Raw genomic sequence first — 16,338 nt, forward strand, 5'->3', positions numbered from 1 at the left:
TAAAATAGGGCCTTCCCAAATTCCATTAGACATTGTGCTTAGGAAGAGGCTGATTTCTCATACATCTGTTCCTGATATTTAAAGCTTTCTGGAGATATATATCACATTTGCTCCTTTCAAATCTGACCTTTTAACTGAAAAAAAAAATTACACCCTAATCCATATTAAAATTTTTGAAAAATCCATAAGAACTATTTCTCAGAAGTGTTACTGAGCTAGTCATTGCATAGCATTAATTCACAACATTCTGTCTGACAGTCAAAGGCATTACCTAGAAGGCTTTTTAGCTCTTGTGATACTCAAGGCAAGGAACTATCCTTTGACCAGCTGTGCAGGAGAGCAATTTGTTATATATAAATGTGTATTTTACACCAGTACAAACTGGTGGGATTTTTCAGAGGGGAGAAAGTCTGCCTGTTTGCCTTGTCTGGTGTGGCAGTAGCTCTCTAGCCACAGAGAGAAATGCACAACTTTCCCAAGCATCATCCTCGGAAAGGTTGTGAGAAGACCAGAGAAAAGAATGATAAACAATTCTTATCTTCACTTGCTGCACCTGTTGTTGTGAACATGTGGAATGTGTTATGGAGATTTGTTTACCAAAGGGGGGTTTCTTAATTAGCCAGTGGTGATGGTGTTTGGATTGAAGGACCAATTGGGTGCACCTGTATCATGACTGTCAGTAAGGGTGATGAGTTTCCTAATAAGTATAATGTAATAAAGTGATGGATCAGCCTTCTGGAATGATGGAGTCAATGCTAATTATTACCCAGCTGGGGGCCTGCAAAGACATCTGGCCACTGCCTTTTGGGTACAGAGAGGTCATCTAGGGGAAAAGAGGGCTTGGGTCTGCCCAGGGATCAAGCAGGTATCATGATGGTGGGGATGGAGCTCCTAGTGTGCTGGCACAGAGAGATGGAGGCACTGTCCCTCTCATGCAATGCACAACAGCCCAGAAGGTGTGTGAGGAGAGCATCCAACACCAGCCTGTGGCTGAGCACCGGGGTGATGGAAAGAAAGGCGGGCACCCAAAGGCAGCTGCAGCCTTCTGACCTATCCAGCAGCCTCTGAGTGTGGCTGGAGTTGAGAAAAAAGCTTGAAAGAGATGAAAAAACAGGCAGTGAGGTCAGCTCCTTGCTCCTTTTTGTTGGAGTTTTCTGGATTTGTGGAAGATCTTTGTTCTGGAGAGTCACAGGATGTCATTTCAGCCCAGGCTTGTTTGGGTGCAAGGAGGAAGAGCAGGCAGATGAACACAGACACAGGGCTCCTGTCAGCCTCTAACAATGAATCCAAACCAATATAGACACGGTTTCTGCTTGGTTCTCTCAGCATGTAGCTGTGGAGTTTGGATGCTGGGTTTGTGACTTGGCACTCAGATCCCAAGTCCCTGTGCCACTTGCAGGGCTGCCATCTGGATTTGCTGGGCTGGGAAATGTGAATGTAAAACAAAAACAGTGCCACATGCTTAGTCCTGTCCTTCCATAAGCCCAAAGAGGCCTCCAGGTCCCTGCAGCTGGGTGTGGATAGCACAGCCTCTCCACCAGCTGGTTGAGACACCCTGAGGCACACTTAGAATCTGCTGCTCAGGACAGAGTGGGGTGTCTGAGATCCCACAATTGCATTTCTTCCTCCATAAATGTCTCCATTAGGGCCAGAGGAATGGAGCAGATGTTCTTAATAAGCCTTCTGACCTACCTGTCTGTTAGAGGAGAGGCCAGTAAATATCTTTTATTTTTCTATTACTGGAATTTATTGATGGATTTATTATTTAGTTTATTTGTGTTCTCCCCAGCTCTGTGGCTGAGATGAATGTAGCCCATGGTCCAGCAGAGGACCTCTTGCAGCTCTTCCAGCCCAAGCAGGGGACAGGGACAGAATTTCACCTCATTCCTCAGAAATGTTCCTAAAGTGCACAGTCCAGGTGCTGGGTCTCTCTGTTCCTGCTGTCCCTCACAAGGAGCTGAGTGCTCTGGAGGAACAGAGCTGGTGCGGCTCCCAAACTGATCCCCATCCTGCACAAAAAGGAGGAATAGGAAGGGCTTCCCACCCTGCTTCTTCCCAAATCTCCAGCACAGAGGTTTGATTGTGCCTGTCCTTCTGCCCTCATATGCTCCTCCAGAGGGCATTTGGGAAGCATCTCCTGGACAGGCACAAACTTAAAACTCCGTGTGGGCTCCTGCCCTACCTGACCTCCCTGGGTATCCACTTCTGGGGACTCTCATCACAGTGAAATGAATTGAAACGATTTCCTGGGTTCCTTGTCACCTATATTTTCCATTTTAATAAATAAAATGATGCAGAACAACTTGGCATGACGCTGTCACACAGAGGGATTTGGCTGAGGACTTGTGTGAATGGGTTCTGGAATTTGGAAGCCACAGCGAACAGTGTGGTTGAAGTCTCAGCCAGACTAAGGAAAAATATGAACACTGAAGAATATAATTTAATTTGCTAAATGTGAAAGTTTGTTCTGAAACACCTTTTAGTGGAACAAAACACTGTTCACAGGTATTTTTATGTCATCTCCGGGGCCTCAATTTAGTATGGCTAAGAAGACTGTTTTTTTTCCACAAATAAGTGCCTTCAGGGTCTGCTTCCACTTCTCTAATCATAAATGTTCCGTGTAAGTTTAGCACTAAACAATATTAAAGATATCTAAGGCTGCCAATAAACCTCAGGCATGAGGATACTGTCATGAGGAAAGATGCTGAAACACATTCCTGCTGTGGAAATATTCAGAATGTGGCCTCCTCCTTTCTTTAAAAGAGCAAATGTATTTACAGCTGACTGAAAGGTTTCCATGAAAATATTATTTCAGCAAAACATTGAATGTTGACAACAAATTATTCATAGAGGGTGACTGCTTGTCAAAACAAAAAATATTACAGTTGATGGGAGAAAAGTAAAGAGGAAACATATTAATCAAAATTGTTGGGCTTTCAAATTTGTTTGCTTTCTCTAAAACTTTCAGTTTTGATATTTCCATGTTTACAAATGAAACTGTATATTCTTTCACTAAAAATTGAAATCAGTGTGGGCAAACTATGCTACACCTAAAGATTAAGGGTTATGTCTCATAGACTTTTCAAAAATATTTCTGAAACCAAATGTCTGATTCCCATGGAATATCTTTTGTGAATTCCTGAAGGCATCTGCATGAGCCCTTACAAATTTAAACCTTTCTAGTTATGGTTTTATGTTAAAAATTTTAAGGACATAAAAATACAAGCTGTAATAAATGGGCCATTTTTAATTCTTTTTTAGTTGTAGCTCATAATTTCAGAAATATTTTAGGGTTTAGCCATTAAATAGTAGGCATTATATATCACTATGACACCTATAGGTGTTTGCATGACTTAGATTCTTTTTTGATCATGTTATAGCTGAAAATGTGTGTTTTGGACCATTTCTTGGTCTTTTTTGTAGCTGTTAAGACCAGGCATACACAGCAAGGAGAGTTCTGTTAATGAGCCATTAGGTGCCCCTTTAATACCACTGACAGTGGGAAGGGATTTGTGTGTGACCAAAGCTTAATGTGGACTGTTTCCAAATAAGCTATGTCACTATTCACAGTTTCTGTGCTTTCAGATGCATTTCAAACCTGAATTAATGGTAGTTTATTTCTGAATGTTTTCCAGTGGAAGATAACAGCTTGTCTCAGAAGAAGAAGATAACAGTGGAAGATCTCTTCAGTGATGATTTTAAGATTCATGACCCAGAGGCTAAATGGATAACTGGTGAGTTTTGAGCACTTTGTAGCATCTTTGCTTTGCTTCCTTGCTCCCTAACCATTGTTTTTCTTTTATGTATTTCATAATTCCTACAGTTCTTTATGTTGCTCCTGAAATGACAGGATCAAGAACTGGTTGGGGTTGGAAGGGACCTCTGGAGATCATCTTGTCCAACTCCCAGCCCTAGCAGTGAGAGCTGTTTGCTCAGAATCATGTCCTCAAATTCCACTTTTCAACCTTCAAATTCCTAATCCAGTTTTCCTCCTGTTAAACATGCAAACACCACAGTTCTAACTTTTTATCTAGGGCTTCCCAGTAAGTTCATAGATAAGCATGGAAAACAGCAGCCTTTTTCTTCAAGACCATCCAAAACTCAGTAATTGATGTGACACATGGTTGGAAGACGTGGTTGGAGCACCATCAGTGATTATTTTACCATAAACAAAACTGGAGGTTTATATTCCCTCAACAAATATGTTTTTTTCCTGGCAGGGAGGAGAAGCAATGCTAAGCAAGAGGCAAACAGTGCTCCAGCAGCAGCTGGGCTGGGGCTTGCACACAAGCCATGTGCTCTTTTTATCCTCTGCTGCCTTACATTTTCCAGTCAGGGGAAAACCAAATAATGCTTGAATTAATGCATGTTGGATTTGCTGGAGTGGATCTACTTTGGGGCTTGTAGATTCCAGCTCTCCCCGGAAATTGCTGCAGTCAGAACAAGCTTTGTTGAGAATAAAATGATTTGTGCTGTGCTGCTCATGTGATTTCCAGTCCAGGCCTTATTATCATGGAAGTTATTAGCTTTTCTTTTGAATTTAATGGGGAACTGGACCAAATCCTTCCTCTGTTTTGCTTTCCTTGTCTGCTGCACCCATTGGGAACAATTTTAATACCTGCAATGAAAAGAGAGAGTGTTAAAGGGTAGTGCTGAATGAACACATTCCCCAGCTGCAGGTTCTGCCACCTGCTCAAGCACAGGGAAAGCTGTTGCAGACAATAAACACCTTCACAAACACACCTGCAGAGTGCAGGAGCTCTTTCCCAGGCTGAGTTCTCCATGGGAATGGAGCTCCCCACAGCCACTTTCTGGGAATGGTGATAATGGAAATGTGAGCTGCTCTGCAGTTCAGGGGTTTTTGTCCGGAATCCTTTTCCTTTTAGCACAGATATCCTGATGGCCCTAATGAAGGAAAAGGTGTTTTACTGAGACTGATATTTTCTTTATTTGTTAGAGTATAGCAAATAGACCATAGTGGAGGGAATGATAATGAATTAACTAAACTTTTGCAAGAACAGAGAATGAAGTATTGCCATAGAGCTGGTATAATATCCCCCCACTGATGAGTATCACTTTTTGTGGACATCAGGCTTGTTTTTCCACAACTGCAGTCTGCTGTGAAAAATCAGCATTTCCTTTGCTTTTTCAATTATGGTCAAATACTAAAGTCATATAAACTTTTATGAAGATTAAGATTCTGATTTTGAGTGTTTTAAAATCCACCTCTGCCTTCTCATGTACCCTTAATTACTCCAGTGATGTCTTGCTTCTGAAATTACTAAAATATTGTTTCTGTAAGAGACAAAATAGACTAAAGACATATTGTGAAAATATACACAGAAATTTTAAAATTACTTACTCCATTCTTTTGATTACTTACTCCATTCTTTGAATAAGCACAGACACTGATTTTAGTACATCTAAAGAAATTTTATTAAGACTTACAGATTTACCCAAGGGTGACTTTGCATTTAAGGGCAAGATGCTCATCTACAATGTCACTCATCCAAGGACCCAGAGCCATTTTACAACATTAATTGCTTTTTTGCATTATAGTTGGATTTTTCATAGCTTTCTTTAGCTGGCTATGTGGGGAAATTGTGATTAAGATGAAAGACCAGTAGCCAGATTCCTAAGCACATGTTATTATTGGCCTCTTGTTTTTCAGTATGCAAATGAAAGACTCCAAAAATGCCAAAGCCAAACTAATTAACTTAGTGTAACAAGATTGCTGGAATGCCCCAGCAAAAGAAAAAAAAAGCATATTTGAAAATAACATATTAAAATTGGATGACTGCTTACAAACCTAACTGATGCTTTGTGGGGATCAACACAGTTAAAATGGAAGTATATAAATATAAAATAAATGGGTAGCTGTTGTGTGTCCTTCTTCCCCTTCCTGTCCTGTTAATCATACAGGAAAATATCACAGCCATTTAGAGCTCTGCAAAATTCAGTCTTCCTGGCTCATCAAATCTCTGTTTCCTTCCTTTCCCTTTACATCATTGCAGAAGAGAGGAGCTTGGAGGCCAGAGATGAAGAATGTTGCATGTTTAGGAGTGTTTGAATCATCTGAGGGATTTGCTCCCAAAATAATTCAGTCACTAAAATATCTGTGTGCTTCCCAGTAAGCAAGGGGCTGATTCAAACACTGAATGAGGAAGATCTTTCCTTTAACTAGATTAAGTCTTAGAGCAAGTATTTCAATAAATAAAATATTTATATTCAGGGTCACGCTTTAAAATATGCTGAAAGTTCCACAAAATTGATGTGTTGAGCTCATGTTTTAGTGTTCTCTTGATTCTCAGCAGGCATGTGGAAAAATAACATATTTCTAATCAATAGCTTTGTGTCATTCTATTCTATTGATTTTAAAGGACCTAGGACAAAAGAAAAGAACCAGTCTCAAAGCTGACATAAATACACTTTCAGTGTAAAGATTACAGGCTTTGTCTCAGCTTCCAATCACAACTTGTGGCTCATTTGTGGATATATTTGCATTTTTTAAATTGGAATTCCAATTAAATTTACTTGCACAAAGTGAGGAATGACAAAGTTGTAAAATTTTGTAAATTTGAACATTTTACAATTTTTGTGATGCCTCTGTAATTTCAAATTTCAGTTTGAATTTTCCTGCACTTCTTATAGGGAGAGGAAAGAATACTCTTTGTCTTCTACTGTCCTGACCTCTGTTGTCTTTGGCTCTGTTCAGAGTGATCCGGAGTGGAGCGGTGTATTCATAGAGCATATAGTGACGGGCCAAGGGGGAATGGCTTCAAACTGACTGAGAGAAGGTTTAGACAAGATATTGAGAATAAAATCTTTACTGGGAGGCTGGTGAGGCACTGGAACAGGTTGCCCAGAGAAGCTGTGGATGCCCCATCCCTGGAAGTGTCCAAGGCCAGGCTGGATGGGGCTTGGAGCAACCTGGGATAGTGGAAGGTGTCCCTGCCCATGGCAAGGGACTGGAACTGGATGATCTTTGGATCTCTTCTAACCTGGGCTATTCTGTGATTCTGTGACTAGAATGGAGTGCTCCACAGTTTATTTCTAGATCCACTTCCAGGGACTGCTATTGGTCAGTTTTTCCCTGCAGTGTGAGTAAAAGCTGACTTTACTGTGAAGGTTTCATTTTTCAGGACAGCGCAGCATTTGTGTTACACTACAGTAGGTGTAAAGCAGAGAAGTACAGGAAATTTGGGGTTCTTTTGGTGATTTGTTCTTTGGGTAATTGGCACCCCCCTATCCAGCAGTCCATCTGAGCTGTGTTCCTGTTCCAGTCCCATTCATCCCACCCCTCCTGCACTGTTCTCATCCCTCCATGTCTCACATACTGCACTGAACTTCCCTTTCCTGTACAACTACAATTATATTGTCCATACACTTAACAAGCATATGAGCTCCAATCAGTGCCTTTTTTCATACTGTGTATCTTAAATGTAGTATTTGACCATTTCCTTGTTTTCATATCCCCTCCAGAGCCTGTCAGGAGTGTCCTGTGCCAGCCTTCCTTCAGCCCTCTCCCAGCTGACAGGTGGTCTGCTCGTTATTCTGGTCCCTAATTGTTCAGCAGTTCTGCTCATGAGCACCACATTACCTTGTAATTAGGCTTTGCAATTACTGGGCTTTTCCTGTAATTTCTCTCACACAGCAGTTTAACTCAGGTTTCTGAAAAGCTCAATGGGATGGTGCAGTGTTCCTGTGATGTTCAACAAAAACCAGGATAAAGAAATTTGTAATTTTGCACTGAAGAGCAGCTTGATTGTCTGATTTCTTCTATAAACAATAATTCATAGTCACTATTTAGACCTGACCTGAGAAGGCAGTTGAAGTTGAGTGGTGCATTCTGGTTTTGTGGCTCTTTTGAGCTGCAGTGATTCCTGCCAGCTGTGAGTCTGATCCTGGGAGCGCTCCTGCCTCATGGGGAGGGAGCAACATGTAAAAGAAACCAATGGAGACTGAACTGTGTGTGCCACTTGTGGAGACTTATGCTAATCTTCTACCTTTGTACTTAAATGGCAAATAGATTTTTTCCCATTTTGAAAGTACTTGGATGCTGTTTTAGTTAGAAAAACAGCAGAGCAGCCTTTAATATCCTGACAGAATTGCAATGGATTGGGTGCAACATGTCAGTTTTTGCTCTTTAGAGAACATTTTTCCATCCTGGCTGTAGGCATCTTGCAAGACACTCTATCTAGCAGTGGCTCTTGTCAGGATTTTGGGCTGTAGGTAAGTGACTGGAGGTTTCAATTAGGAGAGCATTTTCCTTGGCCAGACCTGGGGAGGCAATCCTTGCAGAGTGGCTGTAGCCAAATGGGAAGAATAAAAGTTAAAATTAGGACAGCACAATATATTCAGTTGGGAAGGAGCACCGAGGTACAGGACAGCAAATAACATGTTTAGGGTCACAGGAACTAAAAAAATGTGAAAATCAAGCCCTTCTCTCTAAGGTCCCTGCACACTCACTTCACCTGTAATATTGGAAAAATAATATTTATTCTTATGAGTAGAGGAATAATAAGCGAATTAGCAAGAGGCTTCAAATGACATTTTCAGAAATGTCTCAGTTATTTGGAAGCCTGCCACTCAGTGAGAGCCAGGAGCATGGTGTGCCCAGCTTGTCTCTGAGAATGGCAGCTGGGCTTTTATCTCAAAAGTCCCTTTGAAAAACACACTAATAACTAATATCTAAATATAACAAAGTAATTATTTTATCTGTAATACTGAAGCACATATGTTCTGTTGCATGTTTCTCTAATAACATCATAGAATTTCTGGGCTCTTTTAAAGCCTAATATTGAATTTAATGACCTAGAACTAATAGGTTTTATTTACCATGCTGAAAAAAACCACAGTGTAGTGACTGAGGTAATTTATTTCCATTTACCTTTAGTAATAATGCTCAGATCAACAATACTTAGATAGCCCAAATGCCCTCAAGCCTCTTTTCTGCAGTGTAAATCCTTTGCACTGTATTGATAAAAGCACTGATGCATTTCAAACGATCCAGATGCTGTGGAGTAAATGAATTATTTATAGGTTGCTTTGCATAGATATTAAGAACTTTGTAAGTGCTAATATTTTTCACTATGAAAAAGGTTTTGTGCTACGGTGCAGCTTTGACAGCTCTTTAGACTTAAATTGCCCTCTTAGAAGCTACAGCATTGTTGACTGGAGTGCAGGTTTGTCTGGGCTGCTTCTCCATGGGCCAAAAAGATTCATGGAATCATTAAGGTTGGAAAAGACCTTTGTGTCCAGCCATCAACCCAGCACTGCCAATTCCACCACTAAACCATGTCCCTAAGCTCCACCTTGACATGGGGTTTGAGCATCTCCAAGGATAGTGATTCCACCACTTCCCTGAGCAGCCAGTTCCAGTGTTTGACCAGTGAAGAAATTTTTCCTAATGTGCAGTCTAAATCTGGTATGACTCAAAGTAATTTCCTCTTGTATTATCACTTGTTACTTGGGAGAAGATGCCAACTCCCACTTTACTACAACCTTTTGTCAGGTAGCTGCAGAGAGCAATTGACAGCTTGCATTGACCATCCGAACTGTAAAGGAAGCAGGAGCCTTTCTCTTGGCAATGCTGGGCTGTCAGCAGGAAAGGAAAACTCTTTTTTCTGTTTGACATCCAAGGGACAAAGCTGCCTTCCTTAGGCACTGCACGTTGCAGTCTTGTGCACATTTGGAGTCTGTGTTAGGAAGGTGAATTTCCTGTGCAGGCATCCTTGAGCCACAATGCCATCCCAACTCCTGTCTTGTTAAATGAGTTTAAGGTAGAAAATGCTCACAGGTGGTTTTGTTAGTGTAAATCTGGTGAAGGCATAAAGAAAATTGGGTTACTCTATCAGAATATTTGCCCACATTTTAAATTAGAAATATTAGCTGGTTCATTTTAATGTGTTTTAAATGTGTGTTTAAAAGACTGAAATGAATGGGTTTACTGGTCTTAAAGGTTCAAAGAAAATTTTCTCCACTCTCAGTTCAAACCTCATATCCAAGCTCATGGTAGCTACTTTCTGCAGTATTTTTATGTGTGTTTTGACTTTTATAATGTTTTTAAATATTTTCTGAAACACAAAGCAAGAAATCTGGTGCACAGCACATTGGAATGTGGTGTCTAAGGCTTACTGAACTTCCAAGCCCCATTACAAAAAACCCCACAGCCTATAAGGATGACTTTATGCTGAGAGTAAAGACACCCTCACTAAAGGAAAATGCCTGTGGGCCAGAAGAAAATACAGGGGAAGGACTAAGAAAGATCTTTTTGTCTAACATAGCATGGTTTTGCTGGGGATGGCCTTCAGAAACCCTCTCTTATGATTCATAAAGATGTGGTTTGTTAAAAGAAAGTTTTGGGTAGTGTTAGTGCCAGTGGAAGTGTCTATGCACTTCAGAGCTGGTTGATCACTATCCTTATTATAAATGCCTTCATGAAGTAACATGAAGTGAGTAGGTAAGAGATCTTGCTCTGTCATGACTGCCACATTGAGGAAGAAGTGAGGAACCTGTTAAACCATTTGAACAATCATTTTAATTTTAGATCCCCTCCTGGATCATCTTTTTTGAGATTTCTGTGGATTTTTGATCTGAGAGCACTGGAGAGAATTTGTCCCACTCCTGCCTTTCAGCCTCTGGGCAGCTACCCGAGTTCAGCAGTGACAGTAACCTGTTCACTAAAGACAGGAAACTTGGGAATTAATGGAATTTTAAGAGACTACAATAGGCCATGGGGGAGAGCATTCCTGCCATGTAGCTGTTTTGTTCATTATTGCTAGAGAGAATGAAATGGGAAATCAATTTGGCTCTTGCAAAAATTAATACAGCCTGCAGGAGCAAGCTGGGGAGGAGTGTGGTGCCAAGGATTGGGCAGTGCCTCAGTGCACTCTTCTCTGCAGTGCTGGAGTGCTGGTGGGACACATGTGCTGCTTTTTGACTGAGAAAATAATTCTTTGGTGTTTACAGCAGCTTCTGACTTTAGAAGGAGAAATGTGTTGCATTAAGTCATGTTTGGGAAAAACATCACACCCTGGAAAAACAGAAGTAACAGTAATGGTCAAATAGGGGTGTTTTTGAGTAGTTTTATGCCTTGAGGACACCAAGATTTCCATAAGAGCCTAACCTTATATTTAGAAGCCTCCATAGGTAACCTAATTTCCTGCTGGACTCTAATCATTCTCCTGCTCATCATGATTGCTGTTGAGCCTCTGAGTCAAATGTCCTCCTGAGGTATCAACATATGACTTTAGATAGAGAACATGTAAAACCCACATGCATTAAAAAGTGGCCTCAGGCATTCAGTGCCATAGCTTTCTATATGTTCTGTCTCTGCATCTTGCCAGGATGAGTTAGGAGTCAGGGACAGAGACAGGGCTGTGGCATGAAGGTCCCCTGGGAGAACAGACGCAAGGAATGAGTGACGAGGAGGGTATGGACAATGTGGTGATGCACAGTAACTCAGGGGAGAAGCCCAGGCAAGCAGGAATGATTTTGGGGGTGTCACAGGTGGAGCAGGAGCCTGGAGTTGTGTGAAGAGTGAAAATGAGTCTGGAAGTCAGTACTGCTGAGAAGTGGCTTAGTGGCCAATGAAGAAGAGCTGGAAAATACATTCAGCTGCTGTGGCAAAGAGAGCGTTTAATGAATCAAAGGTGACTGGAAGAGGCAGGAGAATTCTTTGCACTTTGTTTCTTCTTGTCTAGGTTCTGTTAACACCTACTGCCCATAATTGCCTAAATCTCTTCCCACGAATTTTTTAGAAACCAAAGAGGAAAAATAAACTTCCCCCTAACAGCCAACATCCCACTCTCACATGTTGGACCAGCAGGCTTTTGTAGACTTTCTATAGCCATTAAAAAAAACAGATTCCCCATTTCCATTTCAAGCCCTACTTCACTAAAATTAGTGCTTTTCCTCAAAGTAGCTCAGAAGCCAGGCAATGCCTCCTGTCGTGACTGTGTCTGCCAGCAAGAAGCAGCTTCAGGGAATGATTTGAAGTTGTAAAAGATGTGTGAAAACTAGAACAATTTGGGCTCCTTTGTGTGTTAAATTTCTCTGTATATTTGAGATAGAAGTCCCTGGGAATTATGTTGAAGCTGCCCTCTTTGCTCCTCCCCATCAGCTGTGTGTTGCTCTAAGGTGCACTGCAGCATTTCTAGGCTCATTTCCTGGTGGTGAATCCAAAGCTGATAAATTCAGATAAATAAAAGTGCTGGGTCCTTTTACCTGCCAGCCAGGCAGGTACTGCAATGACACTGGATTCACAGTGGGGAGCCTTTTGATTAAAAATAAAAAAACAAAAAAAGGAGAACAGCAGGGATGGAAGAGGGAAGGAAACGCTGCCACAGGGAGCAGTAGCATCTGTGGGGAACTTTGAAGATTGTGGCTCACTACAGAGATGTCACTGAACCACAGACATAGAACCACATGCACAGTCCTGCCTGTGTGCTGAACAGTTTAAATCCAGTCAGGAAAAGGATCAGTTTTTTTTTCATCCTATTCAAAGTGGCTTGAGATCAAAACCCTGCTGCTCTCAGAGCCAAAGGAAAGGCACTGGTTTTTCAGGAGTTTAACTGGGAGAGGGATTAGGTGTTCTCTCAGTGGGTGTTAGTTATAAAATCCATGTGAATAGATACAAGAAGAGTGTGACACCAAGATGCCCTTCCCCAGCTGACACCTGTGAACCAGGTAAGGGTGAGCTCCCAGCTGTCCCCAGCCCTTGGGGAAGGGGACACTGCAGTGACAAAAATTGTCTGTTACAAGCCTTAAAAAGGCCATAATTGCATTCCTGCTGGTTGAATTTGTACTAAAATAAAGTTGCTGGGTTTTTTTTCCTTTGACTTTTCAGAGGAATGTAACACAGGCAAGAGGAGGGAGAGAAACAAGAGCTGTGCTCTACTCCTGGATGATGAGGCAAGCTGGGCACAGCAGAGGGTGGTGGTCTCCCTTCCCCAGGAGCTTGGCAGTGTTTCACCATGAGGAGGATTGCTTCTGGAGAGAGGAAGAAATTTTATTTTGCTTGGATCCAGCACTGCTTAGAAGATGTGGGTAAATAGAAAGGAGACTCTGTTTTGAAGAGTAGGAAAAGAAGGTTAAGAAAGAGGGTTTGCATGGACTTGCTGAAGGTTTTTTTAACAGTCAGGCTGATTTCAGGATGGAAACATTTTATGAAAGAGATACTTAAATGTGACGGTGTTCACAGGGGTCCAAGGATGAGGGTAGGGACGAGGATCTGACTCCATGTTTCAGAAGGCTTGATTTAATATTTTATGATATACACTATATTAAAACTATACTAAAAGAATAGGAGAAAGGATTTCATGAAAAGGCTAGCTAAGAATAGAAAAAGCAAGCATGAATAACAAAAGCTTGTGTTTTGGATAGAGAGTCCAAGCCAGCTGACTGTGATTGGCCTTTAATTTGAAACAACCACATGAGACCAATCACAGATGCACCTGTTGCATTCCACAGCAGCAGATAATCAATGATTACATTTTGTTCCTGAGGCCTCACAGATTCTCAGGAGGAAAAATCCTAAGAAAAGGATTTTTCAGAAAATATCATGGCTACAACTTAAGAGATAAGCACCCAGAAAAGCACAGATGGAACAAATGAGGTGCATAATTGCGGAATATGCAGAGCAAAAAGCACGTTCAAGTGAGGACTGCAAAGGGGTGATGGAGAAAGGAAAACTCTTTGGGGTGTTCAGGCCTCTTGTTAAGCCATTGATCCAAATTACAACACACTGCTAATACCTTCAGTAGTGATCTCCAGAAATGTTTCTCTTTTGACAGAGTCCATCCCTCGGAACCTTTTGTTCTCTAGGATGCAATTTGCTTACTTTTTAAAACTTTTTTTTTTAAGATTTTCTGTTTTTCACGCTGTCCTTCCCAATTTTGATTGCTTCTTGCAGATTTTTACTTGGTGCAAAGAACATTTTCCTGACTCAGTAGCTTTCCCAGAGCTTGCTCCACTGCTCTTGGACACTTGTTGATCATGCAATGCTTACCAAGTATTAATTAGATCAGTGTGTATTCTACTTGTTCCTATTAATGAACATTAAATAAATATATGTTGAGATACCATAATTAAATAATTTGAAGACAGGAAATACTGTATTTCTGGTGATTAAACTTCATATCAAGTCTTGTAACTGAAAATTTAGCAGGCAAAGATTTACTTATCTAAGAAAAAGTCCCCAGTGATCTTGGATCTCCTGACTGGATTAAGATGTTCAATGTAAGGAAAGCACTTTTTTTAACAAGAAATAGTCCCAGACTTATATAATTCATTAAAAGAAATGTATAATGAGATAATTATCATTGATCAAGGGAATGTAATTATACTTTAAAACCTCACATCAGTGGAAATTCAATTAAGAGCACAGGAGACCAAAGGTTTGCCCAGCCCAAAATCCTGTTTCCATGGGAGGCAAGATGTGTGTGCACAAAAATAAGTAAGAGGGAAATGAACCTCACTCACTTTTTAGCTTAGAATCCTCATTTCCTCTTGTATATTTTCTGTTTACCAAAACAAAATATTTTCTGTTTGCCAAAAACAGTTTTCTCTTCTAAAACACTTTCCAAGCCCCCTCCAGAGCCTCTTGCATGCAACATTTCTCTCATTTACGAGTTTCACTGACGTAAGACTTGTTGCAAGAGGAAGGGGGAGCTTGTTTCTATTTGCTTTGCTTGGTCAGCCTTAGATCAGGACTTTGGAAAAATGTTTTCCATCTCAAATGTGTAATTTTGAAGAGGATGGGGTGGGAACTACACACAAGGGTTGCACAGAAGTGTCTGGGTTAATTTCTCAAAATGTTCAAATTATTTTGAGTTTCATGACACTTGAAGACAAATGTATGCATGCAGTATAATTTGTTTGACCTTAAAGAAAAGCCAGATGATTTTGCTGTGTGTTAAAATCTTTAGGTTCCTGTACCAAATCATGCCACACAAAGTAATAATGAAGTCATAAAATAGTGTGATCCAGGTCCCCAGCAGGGTTTCATAGTTTCATGTGAAATCTGCACTGGGTCTGCTGGGTATGTTTTCCTTTTGCTTCTTGACAAAGTCCCAGCCTCTGGGGAAGGCAGCACACAAAAATACTCTACTTTGATTTAAAAAATAAATGTAACAAATAAAAACATTTTTAGTACTCAGAGATATTATGATAATTATTTCTAAATGGTCCTTCAAATGTTAAACTTATCTGGAGGTAAATGGAGACAAATTTGTTTAATAGCATTTGAAATGATGATTTTAAAATATCAGGTTCTTTTGAAGCCTTGTACCTGTCTTCCAGTGCTTAGGTTTCATAATAATTGACAAAATTTGGGTAATCATCCTCAAAGCATTTTAGCTTTCATGGGAATGCAAAATGGAAAGGGTGAAAAAAATTTTGTGTAAACAAAATCTAGTAAGAAGGCAGTGTTGAAACCAAGAAAAGTTAAAAAATCATCAGTTCAGAAGCATTTCCTCCATAATGGACAAACGTCTGGATCTATTAGATAAATTATTATTATATTGGCATGCACTTGACTCTATAAAAATTGACTCCACGACGAATGGTGGTGAATACACAGTTCAGAGAGATTGTGGTCTTATTAACAGCGCAGTTATGTTCCATGTGGTCATGTATGTAGAGTAAACCATTCCAGGGTCTGGCTGGAAGTCTTGGCCTTGCCAAGTAACACGGTGCCTTCAGGCAGGCTGAAAAGAACCATCAAAACTTGAACAAACATCTAAAATCCATCAATTCTCCCCAGACAGAATCCAGAATTTTTTTCCAATACTCTAATTTGTTACCAAGCTAATAAACATTTATTCTGTGCTCAGCAGTCAATTTTCCCATTTCCTGGTGGACAGGAGCCCATGGCCAGGCCTGCTCCTGCAGCTGGCTCTGGATGCTCAGCCCCTGGCAGCACCAGCAGGGAGGGGAGCCAGGGGGCTGGGCTGGCCCATTGCCCCTCAGAGGGGTTAATGCACATTTGCTGGGCCATGGGCAGCAGTTTCCACTGTCTGCTGCTGCCTCAGCTGATGGACTGACTCATTTTTACAAGACAAATTGCTTGGAATACTCATGCATAAGCCAAGATGCTTATTAATAATGTGCAAGTATCTTTTCCTTCCTTGTTCTCCTTCCCAGGGGAGCAGACTGTGAACAGTGACATAAAAAAATATCTTGAAACGCTTGTTTAAAACATGCCCAAGAGAATATATGTGTGTATGTATGTATACATATATGTGTGTGTGTGTATGTGTATGTATATGTATATATGTATATATATGCCAAAGAATACATATATATGTATATATATACATATATATGTGTATATAT

General features: G+C 40.7%; 1 protein-coding gene across 5 annotated transcripts in view; it reads left to right on the forward strand.

Moving 5' to 3' along the window:
* Nucleotides 1-16,338, forward strand: part of DPP6 (dipeptidyl peptidase like 6) — a 572,065-nt gene that overhangs the window by 395,322 nt on the left and 160,405 nt on the right. For all 5 annotated transcript variants that reach the window (XM_074550874.1, XM_074550925.1, XM_005480421.4 and 2 more), the window contains exon 3: nucleotides 3,636-3,734. In XM_074550874.1, coding sequence (XP_074406975.1) covers nucleotides 3,636-3,734 — 99 coding nt within the window. The remainder of the gene's footprint in view (nucleotides 1-3,635; nucleotides 3,735-16,338) is intronic.

This window comes from Zonotrichia albicollis, chromosome 1 (assembly GCF_047830755.1).
Source record: "Zonotrichia albicollis isolate bZonAlb1 chromosome 1, bZonAlb1.hap1, whole genome shotgun sequence".
Lineage (NCBI taxonomy): Eukaryota > Metazoa > Chordata > Aves > Passeriformes > Passerellidae > Zonotrichia > Zonotrichia albicollis.